At 55.7% G+C, this 27,891-nt stretch overlaps 2 protein-coding genes across 27 annotated transcripts in view; both read left to right on the forward strand.

Moving 5' to 3' along the window:
• TCF3 (transcription factor 3) overlaps positions 1–9,606 on the forward strand; it is an 81,119-nt gene extending 71,513 nt beyond the window's left edge. For 4 of the 26 annotated variants that reach the window (XM_074566157.1, XM_074566162.1, XM_074566158.1 and 1 more), the window contains 4 exons: positions 398–563; positions 1,561–1,799; positions 5,640–5,784; positions 6,558–9,606. In XM_074566157.1, coding sequence (XP_074422258.1) covers positions 398–563; positions 1,561–1,799; positions 5,640–5,782 — 548 coding nt within the window. In that variant the 3' untranslated portion in view covers positions 5,783–5,784; positions 6,558–9,606. Of the gene's footprint in view, positions 1–397; positions 564–1,560; positions 1,800–4,846; positions 5,074–5,639; positions 5,785–6,557 lie in introns of those variants that run through there. The other 22 variants (XM_074566164.1, XM_074566168.1, XM_074566165.1 and 19 more) reach the window with 15 other exon arrangements.
• Positions 9,607–18,687: 9,081 nt separating this feature from the next.
• UQCR11 (ubiquinol-cytochrome c reductase, complex III subunit XI) lies at positions 18,688–21,932 on the forward strand. The gene is made up of 3 exons (XM_074565452.1): positions 18,688–18,840; positions 20,131–20,265; positions 21,665–21,932. Exons 1-2 carry the CDS (start codon positions 18,791–18,793, stop codon positions 20,249–20,251), a joined length of 171 nt encoding a protein of 56 aa, XP_074421553.1. The 5' UTR covers positions 18,688–18,790; the 3' UTR covers positions 20,252–20,265; positions 21,665–21,932.
• Positions 21,933–27,891: the final 5,959 nt, after the last annotated feature.

Consider the following 27,891-nt stretch of genomic DNA (forward strand, 5'->3'; position numbering starts at 1 on the left):
GTGAGGACCAGCCCTGTGCAGCAGCAGCCTTGGGGGGAGATGGGTGCTCTTGCGAGGCTGGTGCTTCCTTGCAGTTTCTACCTCTAGCCTTTTCCGGAGGTTTGATCCACATGTTCCTGTCCCTCCTGCCAGCTGTGGGTGCACAGAGCCCCCTGGGCCCTGCTCTGCTGGTGGGGATGTTGGGCTCTGACTCTGGAGGGCCTGGGGTTGGAGGAGAAGGACGGAGAGTGGTGGCAGGGCAGAGCCAGCACCCCTTCTGGCTCCTCGTGCTGCGGACTGGCGATGCGGGATGCCGTGCGCTGGCGATGCAGCGCAGCAGGAGCAGGGCCTGGGGACCCCCCAGCTCTCCATGCGGGTCAGGCCCCTCCAACCTCCGTGTGTGGCTCTGCTTCCTCAGCAGGCTTGTCAGGGGGGCTGGGGCGAAGCAGCGTCTCCTCGGGAACCAGCGAAATAAAGAGGGAAGAGAAGGAGGACGAAGAGAACACGTCAGTGGCAGATAACTCAGAAGAAGAGAAGAAGGAGCTGAAACCCTCCCGGAACAGAACAAGGTGCTCTTTGAACAGGTCTCTCCCTTCACTTGCTCTGTTCCCTGGCCGGGGGCGTTTGGGCTGGGGTACGGCTGCAGTGACCCACCGGGTGCTGCGCTCGGCCCAGTGAGGCCGGGGGTGTCCTGCAGCGCAGACCCGCCAGCCCCTGCCCACCACGGGAGCCTCATCCGTCCTCGCACCGAGGTGGCACAGCCCAGGCTCCCGCTGCTTCCCCGCAGCCGGCCGCTTTGGGCCGTGCCGAGAAAGGGTCCCCGCCACCCTCTCCTGCTGGCTCCCGTCCCCGTGGCCACAGGGCTTCCTCATGCTCATAAAGCAGAGGGCTCGCGCCCTGCCCACACGAGCTGCACCCGCCTGCGTGGTCGCTCGGGGCGTTGCTTGTGGCTTGTGTGGAACAGAGCGAGTGCTCAGCTCCCCTCGGCCCAGGGCAGGGAAGGTTTTGACTTCCTCCCTGCTTCGGGTCGTCTCCGCTGTCTGCTTTGGGCTCCTGTATCCTCTGTCACATCCAGCCAGATATGTGACAGCGGATCAGGTAGGGTCCTTCCAGCACACTGGCTTGTCTGCAACTTCGCCATCGGCTCGGAGACCTCGCCAGGGTGATGCTGCCCGGAGGGGCAGCGCCAGCCCCGCTTCTGCCAGACTGCGGCCACCTCCTGCCCTGGAGGCAGAGGGCTGCGTCTTCCCAAAACACCAGACTGGGACACCAGTGTTGGCCCCACACCTTCTCCAGGCCACGCTGCAACCTCCCAGCAACAAGCTCAGGCCTTAATCGCGTTGTTCTGGTTTCTTTCTTTGTCATTTAAAAACAAACCAAAAAAAAAGAGGCAGAAGAAGAGCCTTAATCGCTTCTCTCCAAAGTCACTGCGTGTCCCTGTGTCTGAGCGTGGGGCTCGCAGGGCCACACGCGGGGCTTGGCATCTCGGTGCCTCGACATGTGTTTCTTTTCTGTGAGTTGACCAGTGCTGAGAGTGCACGCGAGGAATGTCCCTGTCTCGTTCTTATTTTAAACCATTAGTCAAGATGAGGATGAGGAGGACGATCTTCTTCCCCCAGAGCAAAAAGCCGAGAGAGAGAGAGAAAGGAGGGTCGCCAATAATGCCCGTGAGCGCCTGCGGGTCCGTGACATCAACGAGGCCTTTAAAGAGCTCGGACGCATGTGCCAACTCCACCTAAACAGCGAAAAACCGCAGACCAAACTGCTAATCCTACACCAGGCCGTATCAGTCATACTGAACCTGGAGCAACAAGTTAGAGGTCAGTGAGGGTCCCGGAGTGGTGATATTTTACGTATCTGATCGGCACGGGGCTGTCTGTCTGTCTGTCTCCTGTGACACGTGCTGTGGTGCCTCGCACTGTCTCTCTCCCCTGTGGCCTTGGGTTCCCAAGGCTGTTGATGTCCTTTGGTTTTTTTTTCCCTTTTTCTTTTTTTTTTCCCCCCTTTTTTGCATCCCTGCTGTTCTCTCTTTCGTTCCCCCCTGCCACTGCGTGTGCTGCATGCCGGTCCCCGGAGGGGGCACCTGCGCCGTCCTCGCTTTCCCGCAGCCAGGTGTTTTGCTCAGCTGCTTGGCCAACAAAATGAAAAAAAAAAAACCAACCACAAAACCCATCAAATCTCCCAGTGGGGGCCCAGATCTGACGTCTCTCCAAAGGCTGCTCCAAGCACAGAGCCCGTCTCTGCCCACGGCCGCAGCAGCAGCAAGCGATGCCCCGTTGTCCCGCTCTGCTCCTGTCCCCACCGCTGTGCCCCTGGCTCTGCGGGCACCCGGCAAACTCCTGGGCCTGACTGGAGCCGTGTGAGGGGCAGCGGGATGGAGACACCGAGCCCAAGGTTGGGCAGCCCTCGCTGCCTGTACACTCATCTCCGACGCGAGCTGGGAGCACTGCGCGTCCCTAGCAGAGCCTGGAGCCACAGGGCACACTCGCTCCCTTCCTGCGCCTGTCTCGGCCGCCCGTGCTTGCCTTGGGTGCCGCGTCCCGGTGGGAGGGAAGCAGAGAGCTTGGCTTCCCGCTCCGGAGGACTTTGCTGCTTTGTTCCCGCATCCCGCAGTGCATGCTCCTGCTCGCCGGCCCCGCTGCACAGGGGGCCGTGGCAGGTTAACCCCCTTTCTCTCTGCAGAGGCTGTTGTAACACGCATCGGTGGTTTGTGCCTGGCTGTGCTCCTCTCTGCTGGCCTCTGCTGTTGCATTGATGTTGGAGTCCTTTGTGCCTCTCTTCAGTTTGTAATTTTTTGCCTTTCATAACATGTATATTTTTTTCCTGTCTCTTTTTTAATTTCCCCTTCCTTTTTATTTTTTTATTTCGAGTTTTTATTTTTTGGTTCTGTTCTTTCCGATCTCCTACAGACAGTCCCCAGCCGTGACCTCTCGGTGGTCCCACTCTCTACCTTGTACTTGCTGCTTGCGGATGGAGGCAGGAGCCGAGGGGCGGTGGGGGGCAGGGGCTAGACAGAGTTGGCACCGTGTTCACTTTGGTCTCCCACGCTTGTCCCTTTTTAAACCCTTCTTGGAGGCAGCCAGGGCAGTGAGCTGAGCCCCCCGTGCTGCTGTCAGCAGGCGTTAGCGCAGGCAGCAAAGGTGTCCCTTCTCCGGTGGGTTTGGCCTTCGGGCTGCTTTGCAGGAGAGGAGGCGTCCCCCATGTCCCCTGCTGCAGGGCTGGCATGGGCGTGGGGCCATCGGGTCCCCACATGCCCAGACCGGGCTACCAGGATCCTCGTGCTGCTGTCAGCAGCTAAAGGGGCAGGAAGGGCAAGAAGAGCAGGGGGCCAGGCAGGCAGGTCAGTGCCCTCTTTGAGCAGGGCACAAGGCAGCCAAGGCAGTGTGTGTCCTCGTAACCTGGGGGACCCAGCATGGCCGCGCAAAGCACCAGCAGCACTTGCCGGTGGCGGGGATATAGAATCGTAGAATAATGGAACTGTCTAGGTTGGAAGGGACCTTTGAGATCATCGAGTCCGACCATCAACCTAACACTGCCGAAACCACCACTAAAATACGGCTCCATCCTGCCCAGCTGCGGCAGAGCTATGTCCCTGCCACCAGCCAGGAACCGCCGCTGCCGGCGTGCATTCAGAGGAACAGCCTGGGTTCCTGCTGCTGGTGGGCTCGGGTGCCAGCGCGGCGGGTGGCTCCGCTCCCTCGGCCACCCCAGGCGTGCTGGAGAGACGGTGGCAGTGCCAGCTGGGCCACCGAGGCAGTGAGGAAGGGACACGAGCAGGGAAAAGGCAGCGAGGAGAGGACGCAGGCAGGGACAGTGGGCAACCCTCTGTCCCACAGAGGCAAGTGCTCACCTGGGGAGCCCTTGCTCCCCCTCCCCGCAGTCGGGCACCGTCTGGAGGCTCCTCAGATCCCCCGGCACATCCAGGAAGGCTCTGACTCCGTGGCCCCTCTTTGGTGAAGGCTTATCCCCGCGGGGTTCCCCTGGAGCCGAAGGCCACAGTCTGTCCCAGTGCCAGGTCTCACCCGAGGACCCTCCTCAGATAGGTGGCTTTCCCGCAAGAATTTTTGCTCTGGGGGAGAAGGTTGTCTGGACAGTAAATTGGGGGTTTGGAGGGGATGGGCTGCGGGCGAGGCCACGGTTTAAGATGCTGCCAGCACGACTCTGCCTTCCCCCTTGTCCCTGCCTGCTTTGGGCACCCGCAGGGTGCTGCCGGCGATGGAGGCTCTCCCAAAGCCCCTGACCGTGCCTGGAAAAGAAAATCACCCCCTTCCAGAGTGATTTGGGCTGAATTCAGTGTCTCCATCTGATACTGACCCTCGGCAGCAGCCGGGGCACTTGGCTCCTGCCCCCGGTGCTGCCCTCACCCACATTAGGGTGCCGGACCAGGCTGCGGCACAGCTGCCCGAAACACTTTCACTGGGAGGAATTTTGCTGCAGGCGGGAATTTTTTGAAGGAAATTTTACAAAGAGGGATTTGCTTTCTGCCAAAAAGTCTTCCCTGGGGGATGAACCCGATGTTTTTGGCTGAGATTCCCCGCAAAGGTACGGTTTTCAGCCGAAAACAAACAGGCAAAATTTTGCAGCGGGGGAGAAGGTGTGGGTGCCAGTACTGCACCCACTGCCCGCCCTCACCCCTGGCAGCACCCTCCGGCCCCGTGCTGGCAGCACCTTCGCATGGCTCGCAGGGGTGACGCGCAGCCCGAATAGCCCGGGTCGCTCCAGGAGGGACCCGAGACGAATTGGCTTTGCAAAGTGAGGCTGTTTGAGCCGTTTCCAGTGGACACCAGAAGCACTACCAGCACGGCAACGTATAGCCCCCCCCTCGGTACCGCCCCCCTGACTAATCCCTGTGGTGCTATGAACCCAGCAGTACAGACGAGGCCTTGTCACTGGAGGACAAAGATCTGAGGGACCGGGAGAGGAGAATGGCCAATAACGCCAGGGAAAGGGTGCGTGTGCGGGACATTAACGAGGCCTTTAAAGAACTGGGACGCATGTGTCAGATGCACTTAAAAACGGACAAAGCACAGACCAAACTGATCATCCTACAGCAAGCGGTGCAGGTCATTCTGGGCCTGGAGCAGCAAGTACGAGGTATGGTAACAGCTGGCAGGTGCATTTCGGGGCTTTTCTCTCCCCCCCCCCTCCACACCTCTGCGTGCGCGGGCATCTCTGTTGTGATTCCTGCGTTCGGTGCGAGGGTGTGTGTTTGTGGCACCCTGGGTGCAGCGCGCGGCAGGCTGAGCTTTCCAAAGCGCCAGCCTGGGGCGGATTCGAGGCTGCTCCGTCCGTCTCCCCTCGTGCTTAATGGGAATTTGGCACCCGGATTCCATTAAGCAGCTTTGGAAAACTCAGTCCTCGACTCCGAGAGCTGGCTGAGGCACTCGGGCTTTTCTGTAAGCGAGCACATGTTTAAACTGGCATGGTGTTTCAGCCGGGCACGGGGTTGTGCTCTGGCAGGGGGCTGGCCGAGTTCCTGCAGCCACTGCAAGGAGCGGCAGGCAAAGAGCAGCTCGTACTGAGGTTGTTTCCTTGCATGGTCCCGTGTGTCTGTCCTGGGACTCGTGTCCTCGCTCTCTCTTTCGGATGCTGCTGCCGTGCGCGACGCTGTTGCCCAAACTGAGGTTGCTTCCCTCCCTCCCTTGCTGTTTTTGGCATAGAGCGCAATCTCAACCCTAAAGCAGCCTGCTTGAAGCGTCGGGAAGAGGAGAAAGTGTCCGGAGTAGTAGGAGATCCCCAGATGACACTTTCAGCTTCACATCCTGGTCTAGGAGATGGTCACAACCCTGTTGGACACATGTAAAGGTATTGTCCCCCGCCCCGTGATCCCAGCACCCCCCTGCAGGTCCCACCCAACACGCGCCACTCTGCTTTGGCTGCTAAGCCCCACTCGTTCGGCACCAGCCAGTGTAATTCTTAATTAACCTTAAGTAAATGACTCGCGCGTGCATGCCGTTTGCTCATCCGTGGACACCCAAAGCCTCTGCCCCACAGGAGAGGGGCAGCCCTGTAGCCAGGAGGGTTTCGGGGCTCTCACCGCCCTGCGTGAGCTCCGCGCTGCTCTGCACCTCCCCAGTTTTGCCCAGTGGCCCTATGGGAGGGATCGGGCAGGTCCCAGAAATGCCGAGAAAGACACAGAAGGTGAAAATTCCCCCCCGCGAGACTGTGGCCGGCGCAGGCTCTGCTGGGCTGTCCCCGTTTCTAAGGAAACCCCGTGCTTGGCCAGGAGTAGCCGGAGCCTGTTTGGCCCAAGCGGTGTGGGGATGTCGGCGGGGGATTGAGCAGATCCAGGAGCGGTGACCCCCATCAGCGAGGGCCGTGGTCCCCCAGCGTCGTCCCCGGTGCCGGTGGGTGCCCGGGGCTGCCCTGGAAATAATTAAAGACAAAGCCGGTGTCTTGGCAGAATAGAGCTCGGGTCTCGGCCGCTGCAGCCACGTGGAGCCCTCGGGGCTGACGTCTCCTGCGGAGATGAGGGGCTGCAGAAGGGGGGTTGCAGCCTCCCCACGCAAGGAGCAGAATTTTAGTCTCATTTGGTTTTTTCTCACTTCGGGCTTTTGGGTTTTTTTTTTTATTTGTAGATCTTTTTGTTCCTCTGGATAGAGAGATCTGTAGGAAGAAAACCCTCGGTGTGACCTGCAACCTTCTCGAACCATAAACTTTAGTACTGCTAATACTGACACACGTGGACGGATCCTGGCATGACGTAAGGGGTGGAAAAAAAAAACAAAACACTTTGTCAAAAACAAAACGAAAACAAAAAAATTGCCTTAAGTATAAAGTGCGGAACAGTCAATACATATCACTCAGTTAGGAGGGGGTGGCGTGTTCTCTTGGCTTGTTCACAAGCAGCCAGCAGCAAAATTGTGCCTAAGCTTGATATTTCTTTTTTAAAAAAAAAGAACATTAGTTATGAGATTTTTTATGTAGAACAAATAGCAATGCCTTTTGGTTTTTTTAGCTTCTTTTGCATATGTTTTGTAAGCAACGAAAAGAATTTTTTTTTGTATAAAAAAAAATGTCTTGTACCCCATGCTTTTCTGCTGCTGTTTCTATAGTTAACGTTGCATCTTTAGGATCAACCAGAATATTAAAATTGTATTAAGAGAGACTGGATATAAAGAGAGGAATTCTCAGATTCGGCTCTGAAAGCCACTAAAAGCGAATGTAGCCACAGCGAGGGAATGTTCTTCCTTGCCTGGCTTGTACCTTCCATTATGAAAAAGCAAACAAACTCACGTGCTGAATTCACCATCTCTTTGCTTTGGCCACTTCTGATTTGGGAAAAGGAAGTTAAACAGCAAAGCAAGTCGCAGCAGCGTCCCTCAGCAGCGCTCCCGCTCCTCCCGGGAGGTGACCGAGGTCCACCAAGGGTCTCTCCAAGATTTGTTTTATTCCTGGAGGATCCCAGAGGCCGTGGTCCTGCTGCCCCATCGCTGTCGCAGAGCGTCGTGATGGCGGACGGGCTGCTGGGAGAGAGCAGGCCTTGGGGGGTGGAAGAGAACTGAGGGACCGGGGCGCTTTCAAAGGTAAGCAAAGAAGCAACACGGATGCAAGAGGGAAGGCCAGGGCGGAGGAAAGCGCCTCTTGCCCACGCGTCTGAGCAAACGCCCGCTGCCAGAGGCGCTTCCAGGGGCAGCACTGAACAAAGACGAACTGAACAAAGCTGGAGGATTGGGAAGAGGCCGAGTCGGACGGAGCAGAGGCAGCAGCGGGACACTGTGTGGGTTGACCTTGCAGCAGTTGGACCCGCGGACGCTGGCAGCAGGCAGCGGAGCCCAAGGTGGCAGGAAAGGGAGCAGCTACCCCTGCGCGCGCTGCAGTGACCAGCAGCAGGATCCCCGTCTTTGCGCAGCTTCTCCCCGCACTGGAGCCACCACCGTGGGAAATGCGAAACGCTGCAGGCTTGGGGAGAGGGGTGGTTTCGCACCCCGCCTTCACCCACTGCCGTATCTCCAAAGCATCCTTGGAGGCAAACTCAGCTCAGCGTGCGCCCGGCTTGCCCGGGGGATGCAGAGTGGCCGCTGTCACCTGCGTGTGGGCTCCTCTCTCTGTGCTGGAAAGGAGGGGAGCAGTAAGCTCCTGTCCTGCACAAGATGCTCCGGGAGCCAAGCTGGGCCAACAATCCCTTCGCTCCGAGGGCTTCCCAGTGTCGCTGCAGACTGCTCCAGTGTGCTCAGCGGGAGGAAGACCCTTGGCAGCCCCACCATGTGGCAGGGTGCCCCAGAGGTGTGAGAGCAAAGGAAGAGGTGCTTGGCAGTGCTGAGCTGTGGCAACCATTCTGGAGTTGGCAACGGAAAAGCGTCCACCGGGAATTTATTCTTGTTTCTTCCCTCTCCTTCCCCTTCTGAAACTTTTGGTGCCCGGTTCTTCCCAGCTCTGCAGGCAGACGGGGTCAGCTCCCCGGGGGGATGTTAAATCCCGTCTCGGCGGTGTCTGTGATGCTCTCGGACGGGGGCCGGCTGCTGCCCAGATCTGCCTGGCAGAGCCCAATCAGGCAGGGTAGTTCACGGGGCACGGGTGCTGGCCTGGGGGGGGGACATGGGGACAGCGAGTACGGTAGGACCCCCAGCAGCAGGGTCTGTCTCTCCCTTCTGCTTCTCTGGCCTGTGCTCCTGGGGAAGCTGTATCGCTTTGGCATAGGGAAAGGGAAGGACTGGCGAACAGGATTAGGTCCTGTGGCACTTCCTAGGCTTTGGCATAACCTCCCGGTGCTCCTCTGTGCTCATAGCTGTGTTTTCTGCTCCAGCAGAGCTTGCTGGAAATGCTCGGGATATTCCTCATCTCCCACCTACACCCGGGTACCGCGGGCTCAGCCCCTGTAGCATCTCGGAGAGGAGCCGCTTACAAGTGCCGGAGCAGCATGGGACCATCTCTCCCTGCTGCCCCTGGCACCGGCAGTGCCCGGGACTCTGCAAGGTCCAACCAGAGCTCTGAGGTTTTCAGGTGCTCCAGGCTTTCCCTGCCCACAGCCTGCTGCTCCCACCATCACTGCTGTGTGGTGAGACCCGAGATCCCAGCAGCCTCCAGCTCTGTCCCCAGGAAGGCCGGGAAAGGCCAGTGGCTGTGGTCCCTGCAGCCCGGGAACACACGTTCTTCTTGCCTGTGTCAACAGACATGTTTCAGCCTAATTACCTTGTCAGGTTACAACGCTCTTCCCTCCCTCGGGTTCTTCTGCCTGCTTAAGCGACGGGCAGCGTGAGACAGATGAGGTTTTCCTCCGTGTGTGACAGCCTTGTCCCCATGGAGCAGTTCCCTTGCAGCAAAAGCCGTGTCTTCCTGAAGTGTCCTGCCGCGTCGGGTTGTGCTTCAGGTGCTGGAGCAAGTTCAGTTTGGGGCTGGTAAAGCACACAGGGAGGGGGCAGTGCCCCTCCATAGCCTGCCAGCCGGGTCCGGAGGCTCAGACAACCCCGATTCGTGCTCTGGGGTAGGAACCGGGGACTCATCAGCTGCTTTCTGCAGCCTGTAAGCGGCTACGTCATCCCGCGAGCGTTTCTGCCCAGTCGGCCGGAGGGCGCTGGGGTCGGCAGGGCGCTCGCTGCGCGGGGTTTTCTGTTTGCCCAGTGCCACTGTCCCGGGGCCAGGGAGGGACGGAGCAACATCCCAGCCCTGGCAAGCTTGAAACCATACAAAAAAAAAAATGAAGAAGTGCTTCCCCGACACTTTGATTTTGCAACAAGAATTTGAGGTAGCAGTCACGTACAACTGGATTTAAAGAAAAAAGAGATTGTAGTCAGGAAAAATCCAGAAACTCCTCAAAATTGGAAATGTGCGAAGATTTATGATTTGTTCAAAATTTTGCTGAACTCCTTCACCCCCGCCAAGTCCTTGCTGACGCCTGAAGGCCAAGGGGGGACTCCTGATGAGACAGAGCCTCTCCCATCATCCCCAAACCACCAGGCACTGCAACAGAGATGGGGCTTTTCATCTGCATGTGGGTAGTGTAGATGCTCTTTTCTTGCCTGCAAAACCAGCTTCCTTCCTTGGCGAGGCTTGGACGAAGGTCCTTGAGCATAAACCCCCGGTGCCAGGGTTTGGGGGAGATCTTGGTTCCTCCAGCAGCAAAGCGCAGTGTCAGGGGCTGGTAGTGCTGTGCCCGGGAGCTGCCTCCATGGCGCAGGGTGCTTTGTGTGCCGGCGCGTTTGCTGCTGGCGCCAGCCCCGCGCAGCCGCGGTGACATCTCTGCTCCCCAGGTGCACAGGGAGAAATCGCAGAGGAAATCACAGGGGGGAACCGCAGCAAGGAGGAATTACTTTGGCACGCCAGTGTGTTTGGCTCAGGGTGAACATGGTGCCCGTCACCTGCCAGGGAAAGTGGCTTTTCTGAAAATGAGCACTGTCAGGTGCTGTCCCCAAAATATCAGCCTGTTGCAATGAAACTCCTGCCTTTAGGTGTCGTGGTCGAAGAGGGCCAGGGTCTGCGCCCTCCCCAGCCCACAGCTCTGCTGGCGTTCAACCGCGCAGTCCTACAGTCTACTTTTCTCCTCAAACTTGCTTCTCTGCCTGTCTGCGCGTCCCTCGCGCCGGTGGTCCTGCGCAGAGAGGTGTCACGGAGGGGTGACATGCTACAGTTCTCCGCGTCCTTTCTCGGCCTTGCATGCTTGGGTTCTCCCCCCTCAGCGCTGGGGGTCGCAGAGCTCCCACAAAGCTTCCTCCGTCAGGCCGGGAGTCAGGGGAGACGCCGCCTTCCCCTGTGTGCATTTTTTAGTTTCTCTTTCCTCAGGCCGCAGCAGCTGAGCTGTGTCGCGGTCCGAGAGCAGAACCATGGTCCCAGGCGCGCAGCTGCCATGGGACACTTCTTGTGTGGCAGGGCCAGCGCTGGAGTGCAGCCCTCGGGTCCTGAGCCCAAGGGATCTCCTCTTTCTCCCCCCGCGAGCAGCCCCCTGCCTCCCCGCGCATCCCACCGGAGAGCTCTGCGTGCCGCCAGGTGCTGGGGAGTGTCTGGAATCCAGTTTATTAACAGTAAAAATTGCAGATTTTTGTTCTTTCTCCCTCTTCACCTGCTTTCGCCCCAGAGCAAAACAGCTGCAGCTTCTCAAGAGACTGCACCTTGACGGTCTCCTGACGGCGCTCGGCGTCGAGGGCTCACAGCCCCACAGCTGCTGCCAGCGCACTCTGGGGAGCAAAATTCCAGTTAACCCCTGGTTTGGCAGTCGCTCACTTGCCTGTGACCCACCAGTCAGACCTGCTCGCGGCCTGGCTTGAGTTCAGCTCCAGCTCTTTGCCAACATCTCCTCGGGCTCTCCGCCCTCCTGCTGTCACAGCTTGGCGCTGGTATCCTACGGAGGTGTGTTGGCGGGAGGGACAGGACCTGGGACATCTGGATCCCAGTCTGTGCCCCTCCTGTCTGCACCGAGCTCCAGCCCGGGAGCAAGGGGCGCCGCAGTGCCCGGGCAGATGGTTTGCAGGAATCGGGGAGACTCAAGTGAGATGCGCACCCCAAGGTCCCACATCTGGCTGTCGGGAACAGATCGGTGCCAGCCCCACACGGTGGGGTCAACTTGCTGCCCCCTCCCTGTGTGCCATCACTCCAGGGCCAGGGGTCTGCCCTGCTCTGCAGTCGGGGTTTTTGCCCTCTCCAGCGGAGAAATGGAGAAGTGTGGTGTGAAACCTCCCCAGCTGTCACTTCAGCAAACAGCTTTTTCCTCTCGCCCGTGCATCGGTGATGAGCCGTTTCCCTGGAGGTTTTGCACTTGCTGCCCTATGGCAATTGAAGAGGAAGGACAGAATCAGGCTGGGGTTTCCCCAGGAGTCTGCAATTTCAGGTTCAGCGCAGAAGGCACTTCAAAGGTCCTTTGTACCTCACGCATGTCCCCACTGAAGCCAGCAGAGCCTTTGGGCCCTGAGCCCTTGCTGGGCGATTCAGCGCATCCTCCCCCTCGGCAGGCGGGGGGGGCCTTGACAAACAGGAGGCCTTTGAAACCCCCAGTCCCCTGCGTCCCTGCGCTTTGCTCGTCATGGGGAGGCTGCCAGCTTCGGTGCCAGTGGAGCCCGTAGTCCTCTTGCGGGCCCTGCCGTGTGCTGTGCTGGTGGCTCTGGGCCAGCTCCAGTTTCAGCAAGCCCCTGGCCTGGGGTTTTAGAAAATAGCTGCGAATGGGGAGGTGAAGGAAAGCTGGTGCTGGAGTTGGGCCAGGACGAGCCATCAGCCCCCAAAGTGCAGTGCTGGCTGACCTGGAGCAAGCCGTGGCCACTGGATTCCCCCATTCCTGCTCGACACCAGCAATAGCAAGACCTGTTTTCCGTACCGCAAGCTTGCACAAGGTCTTTGCCCTGTTAAATCCTATGCAACCCCCCTTTTCCTCTCCCCCAGGGCTCTCCAGATCCCAGCCCATCCCGTTCTCTCTGCTCTTGTCCATGCCTGCCGAGTTCCTGCTCCCTGCTGCTCTCAGGGTCCAGCTTCATTTCTAGCAGCTCCAAAAGCATTTCAAGACCTGTGCCCTGGAGCTGGGCGGGGAATAGACAAGGGGTGGGATCACAGGAACATCCCTTCCAATTCCTGCTGCAGGAGCTGAGCACCGAATCGGAGGGGGCAAGACCGGGTCCTAGGGCTCCTCCACGCACCCTTCACCCTCCTGTGCCTTCTGCTCGGTGCTCGGCAGCCCACTGCCGGTACCCTTCATCTCACACCATCTCCCCCAGCACCCCTGAATGGAGCAGCCGTGTCCCCCCTCGTTGCTGCCCGGCTCTATGTTCTGCTCCGTTAATGCCTGACCCTCAGGCTTGGCTTGGTCCTTCAACCGCCTCAAGCCTGAAGGTGCGTCTTCCTTCCTCCGGCGCTCCCCAGTCTCTCCAGCCAGCACCTCCAAGCCGTTTCCCTTTGTGCGCAGCCACCGTGGGTTTCTTCGCAGCGGGGCAGAGCTGTGCCACCAGCTGCTGGGGCGGAGGTGGGAGCATTTGGGAGGCGGATGCCGCAGGTTGGTCTCGTGGCACGGCTGCGCCTCCCTGCCCCACTGCCCTTGGGGCAGGCATGGACGGACCCAGTGCTCTGCGCAGAGGTTTGACCTTCAGGGCAATTCCCCCGTTCTGCAGAGCCGGCAGCTGCAGTGCCTTTGCCTGCGGGACTCCCGCGGGAGCCGAGCGTGGAGGTGGTCTCTGGTGGGGAGGGCGGTGCAGGCCGCAGGCATCCGTTCTGCCGAAACTTCTGTGTCCGTCTTGCGTCCCCCCCTCAGGGGGCAAGGGGCAGCCCTGCCATGGGTCTCCACGCCGGTATTTCTGTCCCTCTGCTTTTGTACGCTTCTTGCTCCTCAGGCCTTGTGATACCCACCCTGGTCCAGCCAAGCGCCTGCTGCGTTGGAAGGAGAGGGAATAAAACTCGCGCCCTGTTACATCTTGGCACGGTGCAGCTGCGGGCACCAGTACGGGAGAGCAAAGGGGTTTGTGCTTCAAAATGGGGTGTGGTGGGTACCGAGGCCTTTTGCTGAAGAGCATCCCTGTGCCCTGCATCCCTGGGCTGTGCCCTGGGGAGCCACGGAGCTCCCCGCGGCAGCGAGCTAGGGACGCTGCGGTTCCCCCTTCCCCGGTGCCACGTCTTCCCAAATCACTTGAAACCCACCAGCTTTTGAGCAAACCTTGTTCCGTGGGGCCTCTCGGGGAGGGAAGGAGCCGTGGGAAGTCGCGCAGCCTCCTGCCAGCGGTGGTCAATTTGCCGGGAGAGGGGAGAGGAGAAAGAGGCACCCAGGGAAGCGGAGCAGGGATGACCCCAACCACGCGCTTGGACCTCGCGGTCTGCAGGAAATGGCCCATTTTCTACAGAGGGCTCCAGCTCGTTGGGGAAACGAAGCGTTACTGGGTTGCTCTTTCTATATATTTTTGTAGGACGGTGGGGGGGAGGGGGTGTGGGGGGGGTGTGGGAGAGCAGATGGGAGATGCCTGCGGAAGTTGTTTATTTTTAACCCCGTAGAAAGTTTTGGGTTGTTTTTGGTTTTCGTTTTTGGCCTTTAAAAAAATGGTCCTTGCTTTTGATGTTTATGCTGCCTACCTGTAAATCCAGATGTACTTAAGTGGCTGAAATCCTTGTTCTTAAATCAGATACACATTATAGTTTTGAACTATATATATAGTAAATATATATATATATATGCCTAACCCAGCAAAAAAAAAAAAAAAAATAAAGTATTTGGGGGTGGGAAATGCGTTGTTCTTTGAAATGAATCACAATTGGGGGATAAAATTGTGTTTCTGAGTGCCTCAAGATATGAATTGTTTTCATTTTTTTAAATAATTTTATACAAGTGTCAAAACAGCTGGCTGGATTATTTGGAATTTTTAAATAATCCTAACTTTTTTAAAGTAGATTTTGAGAACTGTCCTGTATATAACAGTAATGTAGCAATAAATGTGACATTTTATAACAATATTACTTTTTTTTCCCCATATCTGTCTTTCAGATATTGTATACCTATGAATGCAAAGTTGTAATAAAGGTTTTACCTTGTACTAAAAAAAAAAAAAGACAAGACAAGACAAGGCAGGTTTTCGGACACTGCCCACTCGCTCCGTTCCTGTGCGCTGGGCATAGGTCCTGCCCACCCGCATCAGCAGCGTGACGCAGCCTCCAGGGACGGTTTCCAGCACTGCCCGTCACCGTGGGATCTGGGCACCTTCCCCAGCAGCCGTCAGAAGCGCTGTGGCAGACACGGAGGTGCTGGGCTGTCCCTGTGGCAGTCCTCCTCTGGCTCGGCTGTGGTCGATGGGGTCCTCCGCCACCGCTCGGGTGCTTTCTCTCACGGGGCAGCGTGCGTTTTAGCCCGGGTTACACCTGGCTGGGGTCTCGTCTTCATTTTTATTGCTGGAAAGGTTTGTGTTGGGAACACAGCCCCTGCCTGGCTGGGAGGAGGAGATGTCTGTCGGGAGGTGTTCAGCCTGGAGAAGAGGAGGCTGAGGGGAGACCATCTCGCTCTCTGCAACTCCCTGAAAGGAGGGGGCAGCCAGGGGGTTTTTGGTCTCTTCTCCCAAGGAACAAGCGATGGGACAAGAGGAAATGGCCTCAAGTTGCCCCAGGGGAGGTTTAGGATGGATACGAGGAAAAACTTCTTCCCCAAAAGGGTTGTCAAGCACTGGACCAGGCTGCCCAGGGCAGTGGTGGAGTCGCCATCCCTGGAGGGATTGAAAAGTCGGGCAGACGTGGGGCTGAGGGACGTGGGTCAGTGGTGGGTTTGGCGGTGTTGGGTTAACGGTTGGACTCGATGATCTGAAAGGTCCCTTCCAACCCAGACAATTTGATGGTTCCATGTCACAGCACGGCTGTTGCTTCCTTGCCTCTGCCCAGCCCTGGGGAGCACCCAGCAAGGGTGGTACCAGCAGGGGGCAAGTTGGAAATCAGGTCAAATGCACCCAGTCCGTACCAGGAGCCCAGCGTAGACCAGTAATGAGGGAGACAATGTGGCAGAGCATTTAAGAGGGTTAAACCCTGCGAGAATGGGCTGGATCCGGTACCAAGAGACAGCCCAGGCTCGTAGGTTCTCACCCTCCCAGCCTCATCTGTAGGGTGAGGCTATGCCCTGGCCACGCTGAAGCACGTGGGATCTCTCCGTCACCCTCTGCCAAGGGCCCAGCCCCGGCCACAGCATCTTCAAACCCTGCGCTGCCCAGCCGGGCTCTCCCTGTCCTCATCCTCCAGGCTTCACCGAGCAGGTCCCCGGGCTTTTGCCCCTCTGATCAGCAGGTATTTCCCCAAATCGTCATAGCTTCAACCCTTGTGGTTTCAGTGGTTGGGTTAGCCCTCCGCCGCCAGCTCGCTTGGCACATTAGTGATGACATTTTGGGGGAAACAGAGTTACAGCAGCTGCATCCAGGAGCACTGAGCCCTCGTGGACCCTCTCCGAGACCCTGGGTGCAGAGAGGAGATGCTGCCAGAAAGCAGCCCTCCTTTCGCCCGTGATTCTGCTGTGCCGCTCCAGCTCGGGGCTTGTCCGCATAGAGTCACGCAGGAAAAACAGTCTGAATTAACTGAGCAGTGGCTCTTGCAGTAGTTAGTTAAATCTCACTGAGCCCTGGCTGCCCCTCTCTCATCTCGAGCAAGCTCTGAGGTAGCGCACTGCCCTTCCCAAGCTGCACCGAGTGCATCGAATGAGTCCTTTCAATTCTGCGTCTCCTTGTCCAGACTGATGTACCTTGCCTCATCCCCTTGCCTTCGCTCCCTCCTCACAGGGGTTGTTTCCGGCATGTTCTCACATGGAAGAGCCAGTTCAGCCTCGGGGGTTGTGCTGTTGTGTGGCCAGAGCCTGTGCTGGACCTGTTTACTCTTGTCCCTTCAGCTGGCTAACGGCCAGGGCAGGCCCAGAGAAGCCAAACTGTTTAAAGACACCAAACACTTGGGTTACCGTGAAATCTGAAACATGAGCTGCCAGGGCGGGCGAGAGGGGCATCCTTGGGGTGAGGAGGGGAGCCATCCACGCCTATCGGGACAAGGGTGAAGGGCCAAGAAACCAAGGTTATACGTGATCCAGACAAGAAACACATGCTTGGGAGCAAGGTTGCAGCTCGGAAGAGGGATGCTCAGAGATGCACAAGGCTGAAGGTAAAGCAGACAAGCCCCAGAGGCCGGAACAGCCTTGGGCTGGGAGATCAGGTGAGGGCAGGAACAAGGAGCGACAGACGGGGGCTGCTGCTGAGTGGCTGAGGGCAAATAGTTTGCCCAAGATCCAAGCAGTGGCCACCAGCTGACGCGGAGCTGGAGGTTCCTCGGTGAAAGCTCAAAAGCATTTTCACCCTGGAGATGAGTCAAGAGGTGGGATGAGACTATCAGATCCTGTGGGCTAATGTCACGTGCTGCTGGCACGGTCAGATATGGCCGTGAACTGTCCTTAGAGCAAGGACAAGCTATCGCAGAGCCGTCTGCTCTCTCGGAGCAGAAAACTCCCCCTCAGTGCTTTAAATGGGGAGTGATTTTTGTTGCTGCAAGGCATCAACAGAGACATCCCCACTTGCTCTGGTGGCCTGAGAGACGCGGATTGTTCTAATGGTTGAACACAGCGTTTTGCTTTACTGTGGTGTCCCTAAGGCAGCTCCGGACAACCGGGCTCACTGCGCTTTCTTTTCTGCTTCAGAATCATTTGTGCCACAGAGGTCACCAAGAGGAGAAAGCCACCCTCACCTTCAGGAGCCAGGCTTTGGAGGCGTAGCTGTCCCTGTTGCGGTGTGAACGTTCTCCCAACAGTTAAAAGGAGTTTCCGCGGGGAAGGAGCAAGCGTGGTATCACACAGCGCTGGAACTGCAGATGACAGCAAACCATATTGGAAGGATGAGTTGCTAATATTGCCGCTGTTTTGTTTTAACCAGGAAATTGGTGGTATTACTGCATCTTTGCCTGTCTGCCTTGACCGGGGTAAAGCAGTAGGATACACCTCCCCGCCGCAACCTGGCTTCAAAACCCCAAGGCTTTTCTGAAGACAAACATTGAGCTGTTTTTCATTGCCTTTTGAGTATTGAGTTATTTTGCCTTTGTTATTAATATCTTTTTTTTGACATCTAGGAAATTTTAAATGCAAAATGAAAGCTGAGACGTGTGCGCATGACTCCACGGAGCTAAACAGACATTAAAAAAGCAAAACCCATGCAGAGCCTGTTCAACAGGCTTGCTTCCCCCCCCCAGTACCCTTGGTAACGCGGTGGCTGTGGCAAAGGCACCGGTTTCCTGCAGGAATGCATGCCGCGAAGCTCCTGTCCGACTTCCTCGGGCACCAGCTGGTGCGTGGGCAGCGGGGAGACAGCTCGCAGAAATGAACCCAAAAGTCTGCACGGCTCAGTAACCCGCGTCGCCCTGCTGGCACCCAGGCAGAGAAACACTCGAAGCATCAGTAGGAAATGTGACGTTGAGTCAGTCAAGCAAAGGGCTGATAAAATAGTTGTTCTGTGCCCTGGTGAGAAAAAAACAGGAGCTGGATTTTTGCAACAGGCTCCGCTCTGCCAGCGCAGGGTGTGAGGGAAGTCGGTGGCTGCCGGCGTCGCTGCCGGACATGGTTACTGCGGGTTTGCGCTGGGAGCACGGGGAGCGTTTGCAGCCCTGCGGCTTTGGCAGGCCAGGCGCGGGTCTCGGGCAGACGAGCGCTTCGGGCTCCAGCGTCCCCCAGGACTCCTGCAGGCTCGGAGCGGAGCCAGGGGAACCTTACAACAGAATTGACGGTTGGATTTAGAATCCTCTGCTGAAAAAATCTGGCTTGAAATTCCCTCACCTGTTGGGAGGCTGAGCGGCAGCGACAACGGGGGGCTTGCAGAGGGCAAACTGGGGAAACTGCTCTGGAAAGGGGCCGCTTTCCTACAGTACGGAGGATGAGAAGCAGTCCCAGCTCAGTGCGAGGACAGTCCCACCCCCTCAGGGCTCATGGCCCCTCTCCAGCGTGGGGACAGTCCATCCCCAGTGCTTGTGTCCCCTCTCCACGGAGGGGACAGTCCGTCCCTTCAGCTCTTGTGTCCCCTCTCCAACGTGAAGACAGGACCGTCCCCTCAGGGCTCGTGTCCCCTCTCCAATGAGGGGACAGTCCACCCCCTCAGTTCTTGTGTCTCCTCTCCAGTGTGAAGACAGGACTGTCCCCTCAGGGCTCGTGTCCCCTCTCCAGCTTGGGGACAGTCCATCCCCTCAGGGCTCACGTCCATCCACTGCGTGACCACCTCGCCGCCGTGGCGCCATGATGGCCGACGACCTGGGGGGGGGGCGCTGTTGCCATGACAACGCCGCTCGACTCAGGCAGCGCGGCGGCCAGCCCCTCCCTTTCAAACGCGCATGCGCGGTGCCGCCCTTGGGGGTCCTTCTTCGCCCCGCGGCGCGTCCGCGCCTGCGCCGTCGGGGTGACTTTGAAGGCGACGGTGGCGGCGGGATGTTGAGCAAGTTGGTGGGGCCGCGCTACGTCCAGCTCCTTCAGAACTGGTGAGACCCGGTCCGAGGGTGCTCAGTTCCCCCCGGGGCTCCTTCACAGTGGGTCTTGGGTGCGCAGTGGGGGCCTCGGCCCGTCCCGGGGTCCACGGGAGCGGCGGCCGCCGCTCCCGTGGACCCCGGGACGGGCCGAGGCCCCCACCGCGCACCTGAGCAGCATGAAAGTGTTTCCCGAGCCCTTTCCATTCCCCTCCGCTTCATTTTGCAACTCTGTGCTCCGTCTGAGGCCAGCTGACCCCGGTCCCGCGGGTTTGAAGAGCTGAGATGAGGGGGGCAGGGGGGTGTCTGTCCGTCTGGCGGGGGTTTGGCCGAGGTGGATTTGGCCTCCGGGTTGCTCCGGCTGTCACCATAAATGCTTTAGAGCCGTAAATGTTTGTCGCAGTGTCAGCGGGTGCCGCTCTGCGGGGTTGCGTGGGGGAGAATGAAGCAGCCTGCGGGCCAGAGGAAAGGGGACGTGAGTTATAGCAGTAGAATCACAGAATCCCAGACTGGCAGGGGTTGGAAGGGACCTCTGGAGATCATCTCCTCCAGAGCAGGGTCACCCACAGCAGGTGGCACAGGAACGCGTCCAGGTGGGTCTGGAACGTCTCCAGAGACAGAGACTCCCCCACCTCTCTGGGCAGCCTGTGCCAGGGCTCTGCCACCCTCACAGCAAAGAAGTTCCTCCTCATGTTTAGGTGGAACTTCCCATGGTCAAGTTTGTGCCCGTTACCCCTTGTCCTGTCGCTGGGCACCACTGAGAAGAGCCTGGCCCCATCCTCCTGACACCCCCCCCTTTCAGTATTTATAAGCATTGATAAGATCCCTCCGCAGTTGTCTTTTTTTCCAGACTGAAGAGACCCAAATCCCTCAGCCTTTCTTCATCAGAGAGGTGTTCCAGTCCCCTCAGCATCTTGGCAGCCCTTTGCTGTCCCCTCTCCAGCAGTTCCCTGTCCTTCTGGAACTGGGGAGCCCAGAACTGGACACAGTACTCCAGCTGTGGCCTCACCAAGGCAGAGCAGAGAGGGAGGATGCCCCTCTGCTTAATTTAAATAATTAAGCCTGTCTTTTCATAACTTGGTAATGCCATTTTTAAGTAAACACATATCGACCCTCTCCTGTAAAATATCTCGTGGGGGACTAATAATTTTCAGCGTACGTGAGATTCTTTCAAGGTTTTCTGCCAAGCTTTTTTCTTGATTTAAATTACTTTTCCAGGCACCTTAGCGATGAGTATTTGCCAGACCTTTCACAATGGAGAATTAATTTTGTTTACCTGCATGTGTGTGTGTGTCTCTTCTTCAGGACTCCCACCCTCGTTACGTGGGGTGGTGTAGCTGGTACTGGTTTAATATGGGTCACAGACTGGAAGCTGGTCCTTCAGTATGTTCCCTACATTGGTGGCAAGTATAAAACTGAAGACTAAGCTTCCCTCTAATGGTAAGTTTTGTTTGTGCATTTCTTAGCTGAAGTAGTAGCGTTGCATTGATGTTTGTCCAGGGCACAATCATATTATTGGTCCAAAACAGAACTGCTTATTTTGATTTTGGGGGCTTTTTTTTTTTTTTTTTTTATACGGGGCTTCATAGAGAGCCATATGGATGAAATATTAATAAGAGTATGGATTTTTCACGTGTTTATTTTTGCAAGGATTTATCACAATGTGATGTGGTTCTTGAGGAGTCAGATCAGGTGTTTTGTGGTAATACGGACCTTTTGACAGATCTGTTTATTTCTAATCCTAGGTAGAATGTCTTCAAGCTCATGACTAGTTTTGTTGCTAGGCAAATTCAGGCTCCTTTCTGGTCCTTGTAACTGTTATTAAAAGTAAGTTGAATGTTTAGAGCTGGTTACTGTTTACCACAAATTCATTGGAAAATTGGCTTTCTCAGGTTTGTTTTTTTTCTTTCTTTAATTGCATATGAAATATGCTAGTCTGAATCTTCTAGAAGACTGACCATCTGCGAAGCTAGAGCAGCAATGAGACGATACCTTCTATTAGGCCTCTAAATGCATATTTGTGTAGTAGGCAGGCTTAGAACCTTTTTATTCTTTGCCGCAGATAGAAGTTAGGAAGATTTTTGCCTTGAATTAAAGGATGCTGACTGGAAGAGGTCCCCGGGAAACTGTATACATCCCAATATTTGTTTCCTTCTATTCAGAATAACAGTTACATTTAAGTGTTGCTAAATGAAAGCCTTGAAGCTACACAGTATTTTATATGGAAATTGGTGAGTCTGGAAGTCACAGGGCAAATCCTTAGTACTTTTGTAAGCCGATTCCCAGAGATACTTGTTGCAGTTTAAACAATTTACTGTGCCTTCCCTGGTTTCAAAATAGGTATTGCACAGGTCCTTGGTGTAACCAAAGGGTGAAAGAAACTTTTCATGAAAGTCAGCTGCACTTGTAGCATCTCAAGTGACCGTAGATGTTTACGGACAGGTCAGTGGAAAAGCTCTCAAGTCATGTAGAGACAATTGAATTACCTAGTAAGGGCTTGGTTTTGCTTAAAAATTTTCTTAGCCAGTGGTAGGAACGTGGATACGTTCCCGCAGCACGTGTTCTCTGTTTTGAAGCAAGAGCTTTGATGTGTCATTGTGCATAAATCATCCGGAAGGATCATATTCCTCTACAGGAACAGAGAAAGAGGATGTTTCTGGGGTGGCCTGTGGTTCCTTCCAAAGAGACTACAGGCCTGCGTTCTGCCGTGCCTGTATTGGCTTCTGTAACAGAAACTTCTCGCCTGGGTACTGGAGGCTTTTGCCATCTGTCTGTAGTGTTGGCTGCTGTAGCACTTTGCAGGAAGCACTGCTTAATGACTGCTTTGTGTTTATTGTAGGAAATTTATTGCTGGATAGAGTGTTTTGGAGACATCCGTCCGCTGAGACCCTGCTTTGAGGTGACCTTGAAATGCCCAGTACAGATTCTGCAACAGGTCCTGGTGTCCCTCTCTCTCCCACGAACAGTTGCGACCGCTTGGTTGTGAACAAATTTAACTTCACTGACCAGCCTGCCTAGTCCTCTTCTCTGATCACTTTCACAGCAGATCTTGTCCTAATGGGAGTAATTTATAAACCTGATGTACAAAATAAACCAAGTGAATGATATCTTTGGTTTTTTGCCTTACCTTCTCAGTCCACGTTCTTTAGACTAGACTCCTGGTTTGATTTACGTCTCCAGCCCGTTTGAATGCGTGTCCTAAGGAAGGCCTGCCGCGGGTTTGCTTCTCCCTGTGCAGGTTCCTCGGCTATCAGCCAGTGGCTGCTGGGATGCTGGGTTTGATGAGCCTTTTGTTTGTCCCCGGGTAGTTGTTGCTCATCGCTTTTAATACTGCTGTAGTTCTTGAATTATTCTTAGTGATGTGTTGCTTTTGAGCTACGCGTTTCTAGATCGGTAGCAACTGTGGGCTCTTGCATGCAGTTAACTTTTCATAGACAATATTGCAGAGTTTCATGGTAACACTAATTCCTGGCATTTAGTTTAAAGCAAGGTTTTGTTTCTTTTTAATATCGATTTTTGGACCCCTTAAACTGTCTGATGGGGCACACACCATTTTAAAGGAGCGTGCGCAGTCTGAAAACAGGCTAGCTTCTCTGGCTTAATCTGGGGGCTCAAGGAAGGCAGTCTGCAAACCCCAGGAGGCTTTCCGTGTACCAGGGTGAAAACCAGTGCTTTAGAGAGCTGCTCGGTTATTTTCGTTATGTGGGTTTTGAATAGGAAAAGAAGATGTATCTGTACTCCCTAGGTATAGTTATATTTGTCAGCATAAATTGGTGATGAAACAACCCACTACCGGGGCCCTTTAGATGAAGTTTTTAGCCGTTAGAAAAAGGAAGTACGAGGATTATACTTGATCTGGTCTCTGCTGCTGAGCCACAGCAGACGACTTGGACTCTGCAAAAACCAGAATTTGCAAACAAGCTTGTCTCTGTGTGAGAACGGGATCGCTGTTTTCTCTCTGTTTAGTGCCCAGTTTCACCTCGCTGTAATTTTTGACTGTAGTGAAAGGTTCAAATTTCTTTAGGGAAAAACCTCAGTTGTAGTGGCTGGGGGTCACCTTCAGGGCTGAAGGCTTCCGAGGCACGTTTCTACGGAAAACTGTTGTAAAATGGTGACGCTGTGCAGGACGCTTGAACTACTTATTTAACAGAATAATTGCTTTAGCATTGCTTCGGCAGCATCATTGCTAATTAATTGGGGGGTAGGGAATATCATATTCACATGCAAAACTCTCTTGCTGCCCAGCTGTGTCCAATGGGATGGTACAGAAGCTTTTGGCGATGTGGGATAACCGTGCTCTTCCCTCAGTCTGTCCCGCTCCCCTGCTCCAGCAGCGCTCCTCACCTCCTGGCTGGCTCCCAAAGGCCCAAAAACCCCTGTGCCTTGAAATGCTGAGATCATGTGGGTTTGACAACAGCAGCCCTATGCTGTAGAGAGGGATATTGATCCGTTTTCATCCCAAGTACGCCTTGAAAGTGGACATTATGTTAGCCCGTACTCGCACGTCATCAGGATTGTGAGCTCAGACTTGAACAGTTAGAGTTCCAGTTACTCTTACCTGTTTAACACGTCTAGACAGGACGGGCATAATACACTGCTGCTGCCTTCAGAAATGACCTAGTTTTGGCTCGTTCCCGTGGGCGGGCGAGCCTCTGCTCCCGTACGGAGAGTTCTTCGGAAGGCCTTGCACTGAGGGTCTGTCTGCGTCGCCCATTCCTCTGAGGACCCTGGTGTCCCCGAGGTGTCAGTCTGCCGTTCTTATTACTGGGAGTTCCCTTGAGCAAAGCCCCAGTGGTAGCGTTGCACCGAGCAGGTGAGATTAGAAGATATTTAAAGGAGAAAAACATACTCAAAATACCAACTGCCTGCACAGGCAGGCACTGCAAGAAACGCACGGGCTTTGGATTTGTTTGCCCGTTGGCGGTTGTTTAGCTGCTTGTGTTTTCTGCAGCATTTCAAATGATGTTTTGTCTCTAATTAACCCTAGGATTAGCGTATAACTGGTTTAATTTCTAGTATTTCTCCTTCCACAAGAGCAAACACTCTTCAGAAATACTCTATTAGAGATATTTTCTGCATTCCTGGGCAAATTCCTGTCAAAATTCAAATAATCATTGTTCAAAGTGTCATGAGTGATCTTCCTAATTTTTAATATCCTAGAATTGCCTCTTTTCTAACAGCTAATTATTTTTCGGAAGGAGCTAACCAAATGTCACATACATTATATGAACAAATTAGTTAAAAGACCACGACCTGGCGAGAGGAAAAGCTTCCCCTTCCAAACCCGGCGAGTTCCGCTAGAGGGCACAGCGGCGGCCGAGCTCACGGGGCTTTGGATCTGCGGGGATCGAAAGGCACCTTCAGCTCTGGGTTAATGGTGTAACTCCAAAAACTACCTCTAAGAAAAGGAAAGGCTTGAATTCCTGCCTGCCCCTTCTGAGTGTTTGGCCATGCTGGTACCTCCGCTTGGCTTTCATCACGGAAGGTGTGAGCGGAGGTGGGACAGGGAGTGGTTACAGCAACCTCCTCGGCCCTGTCTGTCTGCAGCGTTGGTCTTTTCTCCTGCTGTTGCTCCTGGACCAACCTCAGCATCTGCCTCTCTGCAGGGGCCAGTCGACTGGGTGCTCCTGCCTGGTCAGTTGGGTGCTCCTGATGAATCCTACTCCAAAATAAGCTCCTCTGGTGAGTCTGGGCAGTTTGGCTGCAGAGCAGAAAGCTTCCAATCGGAGTTGCCTGCGGGGCGAAATGGAAGAGTTTTTTCTATCGGGATATCCTGTTGCTTGCTTCCAGGGCTGCCGACAACTGATTTTGTTGATTTTTGGATTATCTGCTAGTCCTGGAACAACATGGTCTCTCTTGCAGCCGCGTACGCTTTCACCTGGTAGCAATATCTGCACAGACCTCATCCTCTGTACCTTGGCAGCATTCCCAAAGGAACACTGGAGTATTTTCCCTTGGGTTCAAGAGTCCTGGGGGAGTGTGTGTCTTCCCTTCTCCAAGTTGTTGCTGCACCAGCTGTCAGTGAAAATTGATTTTCTAACTACTGTTACTGTGGGCTTGAGGTTCAGAGGACATTTGAGAGCTCGCCTTCTCCATCCCCACCCCCCAGCAGGATCCGCTCCCCAGCTTTTCCAGTTTATTCTTAAAAAATGCTATTGAAGGAGATGTCACAGCCCCTCTGCGCAGTCTGTTTCTGTGCTTAACTGCTCAGTTTACACGTTCGGAAAAAAAGAAATTCTCTCCCCTCCTGCCCAGGAATTCTTTTTCTTTCCTTTTTGCGTGTTTGAAAGCTATTACGAGATCTCAGCTGTTTTCCTGAGCCCAAACAGCCCCGGTTCCTTCCTCTTCCCTCACAGGTCATTTTGGAGACGGCTGATGATTTTCATCGCTCTGCTCTCGGCTGGCTTCTGCTCACTCCCCGTCGTTCTCAAAACCCAGTGTCGAAATGTGGACGGTGTGTCTTGCACCATCTCATTTCTTGGTGAAAGGTTCACGCCTTTTCGTGGCTTTGATTTTAATCGCGTGGGTAACCCGGCAGCGCCGCGGTCTCACCCTGACCGTGTTCTGCTCCCAGTTTCCCCGGTTGCTGTGCTAAACGAGAGCAAACCACATCACCCTGTGCCTCAGTTTCTCCTTATCCGCTTATTTCATTTTGAATCAAGAAGCTGCATTTCGGTGCAAGTCTGCGGTTAGAATAGCGTGAGTTTGGCTGAGTGGTGAGTTTGTTTGGGGCTTGGTTTTTTTTTTTTTTTTAAAAAAAAAAGGAGGGAAAGTGTATTTATGAAAAATAATGTCGTTTTGATCAATACTGGCAATTAGAGCTTTTCTGATCTGTGTGTTCAAGATCGCAGGGAATAACAGCATCGGCAGAGCAAGACGTTTCATAGGTGTGAGCCCAGAAGGAGACAACGTTAAACACAAACCGACACAACCAAAACTGATCCCTAGAGAGAGGGAGTGCCTCCAGGGCGACAGAAAGCTCCGTACTGGTTAAACTAAAGACAAAATCCCCACTGTCACCTGTCTTAAATATAAAAATCTTCCTGTACAAAGCAAACACAGCCCAGCGCCTACAGGCGCACCCAGCTCTTTGAAGTTTCTTTTCAATTTCTACCCCTGAGCCACGACGACGCGCACCCTGTGCGCGGGGGACGCCGGGTTTCCTCTCGCGTCCTTCCTCTGCTCCCTGCTGCTTTCCGAATAAGGGAGTTTGAAACAAATGAGTGAGGCCTGGTTTTAAAAAACAATAATAAGTAAAACTGCCAACAGCTTGTTGCGCAGACGCAGGCTGGAAGTTCCAATGGGCTGAGTAAGTTGGGTGTCAGAAGAAGTGAGCGGTGGCTGGAGCTGCGCTGACATACGTGGCCAGGGCGCGATGGCGGCAGGGTCCGGGTGCGTTCCCTGGATGCTGCTCTTTCGAAGCCTGATGGTGATCACTTCAGGATGGCTGATCCAGGCAGGATTCTTATTAAAAACCTAGGATGTTATTAGTTTGTTAAAGGGAATTGAATTACTCTGACTTGCTCTGGAAGGCAGGCGGCCTTGTGGCACTTGGTGTGTTTCAGCATGTGGATAGTGTAACGCTGAGCAACGCTCGGCTGCCGAAATAGAGGTGCTCGGTCGTATGTTATCAAACCTGGGGCTTGCGGGTGGACATTAACCGGCAGCAGGAGGCAGATATGTCCCTCCTGGCGGTGCTGCAGTAGGTGACTTAGACATCTGTGATAGGTTGTGGTGTACATCTTTTCCTGAAAAACTTGTCATTGCTTTGTCTTCACACCATCTCCTCCAGAGCAGATTTGCCTCTCTCAACAGTTTGGGTTGAAAGACCTTAAAGCCCACCCAGTTCCAACCCCCTGCCCTGGGCAGGGACACCTCCCACCAGCCCAGGTTGCTCCAAGCCCCGGCCAACCTGGCCTTGAACCCCTCCAGGGATGGGGCAGCCACAGCTTCTCTGGGCAACCTGGGCCAGGGGCTCACTGCCCTCACAGCAAACAATTTCTGCCTCACATCTCATCTCAATCCCCCCTCTTCCAGTTTCAAACCCTTCCCCCTCGTCCCATGGCTCCCCTCCCTGCTCCAGAGTCCCTCCCCAGCTTTCCTGGAGCCCCTTTAGGGACTGGAAGGGGCTGGGAGGTCTCCGCGGAGCCTTCTCTTCTCCAGGCTGAACCCCCCCAGCTCTCTCAGCCTGTCCTCCCAGCAGAGGGGCTCCAGCCCTCCCAGCATCTCCGGGGCCTCCTCTGGCCCCGCTCCAACAGCTCCGTGTCCTTCTGCTGTCGGTGCCCCAGCGCTGGAGGCAGCACTGCAGGGGGGTCTCCCCCGAGCGGAGCAGAGGGGCAGAATCCCCCCCTCGCCCCCCTGCCCACGCTGCTGGGGATGCAGCCCAGGCTGCGGGGGGTTTCTGGGCTGCCAGCACACGGTGTCGGGGCGTGTGGAGCTTCTCCCCCACCGACACCCCCGAGTCCTTCTCCTCAGGGCTGCTCTCCATCCCCTCATCCCCCAGCCCGGGTTTGTGCTCTGTTTTGGGTGGATCCCTTTGGAACCTCGTCCCAGAGAAGGGCTGTGGGCGCTGCACAGAATGTGCAAAGTGACCCCAGAAAGGCCCCGTTGCAGAATGGGCCGGTTCCTTTCTCCCGCGGCCGGTCGCACCGGGACCGTGTGCCGGCAGCCCTGGCTGGCCCGGGGGCCGTGCCGGCTGTCGCGGTGTCGCGATGTGGCGGTGTCGCGGTGCGGCGCGGGGCCGGGGCTGCAGGGGGCGCGAGCGGGCGGGGCAGGGGGCGCGAGGCCGCCAGTGCGGCCGGGGCGGGCGCGGGGGGAAGATGCCCAAAGCGGAGCTGCCGGGACATCGGGGGGGACCGCGGCGACCGGCGCTGAGGTAAGGCCGGGTCGGGGTGGGGGGGGTGTGGGCACGGGGGGACTCGAGGGATGGGGGGGGGTCCGGGGAGGGGGACGGCTTCCCGCCGAGCGTGGCGGCGGGGAGGGACTATATCCCCGCGGCGTGCGCGGGCGGAGGGATCCGGCGGCGGCGGGAAAAGGTGGAGGGCGGAGCGGTGGAAGGGGCGGGAG

This window comes from Larus michahellis, chromosome 23 (genome assembly GCF_964199755.1).
Source record: "Larus michahellis chromosome 23, bLarMic1.1, whole genome shotgun sequence".
NCBI classification, from domain to species: domain Eukaryota; kingdom Metazoa; phylum Chordata; class Aves; order Charadriiformes; family Laridae; genus Larus; species Larus michahellis.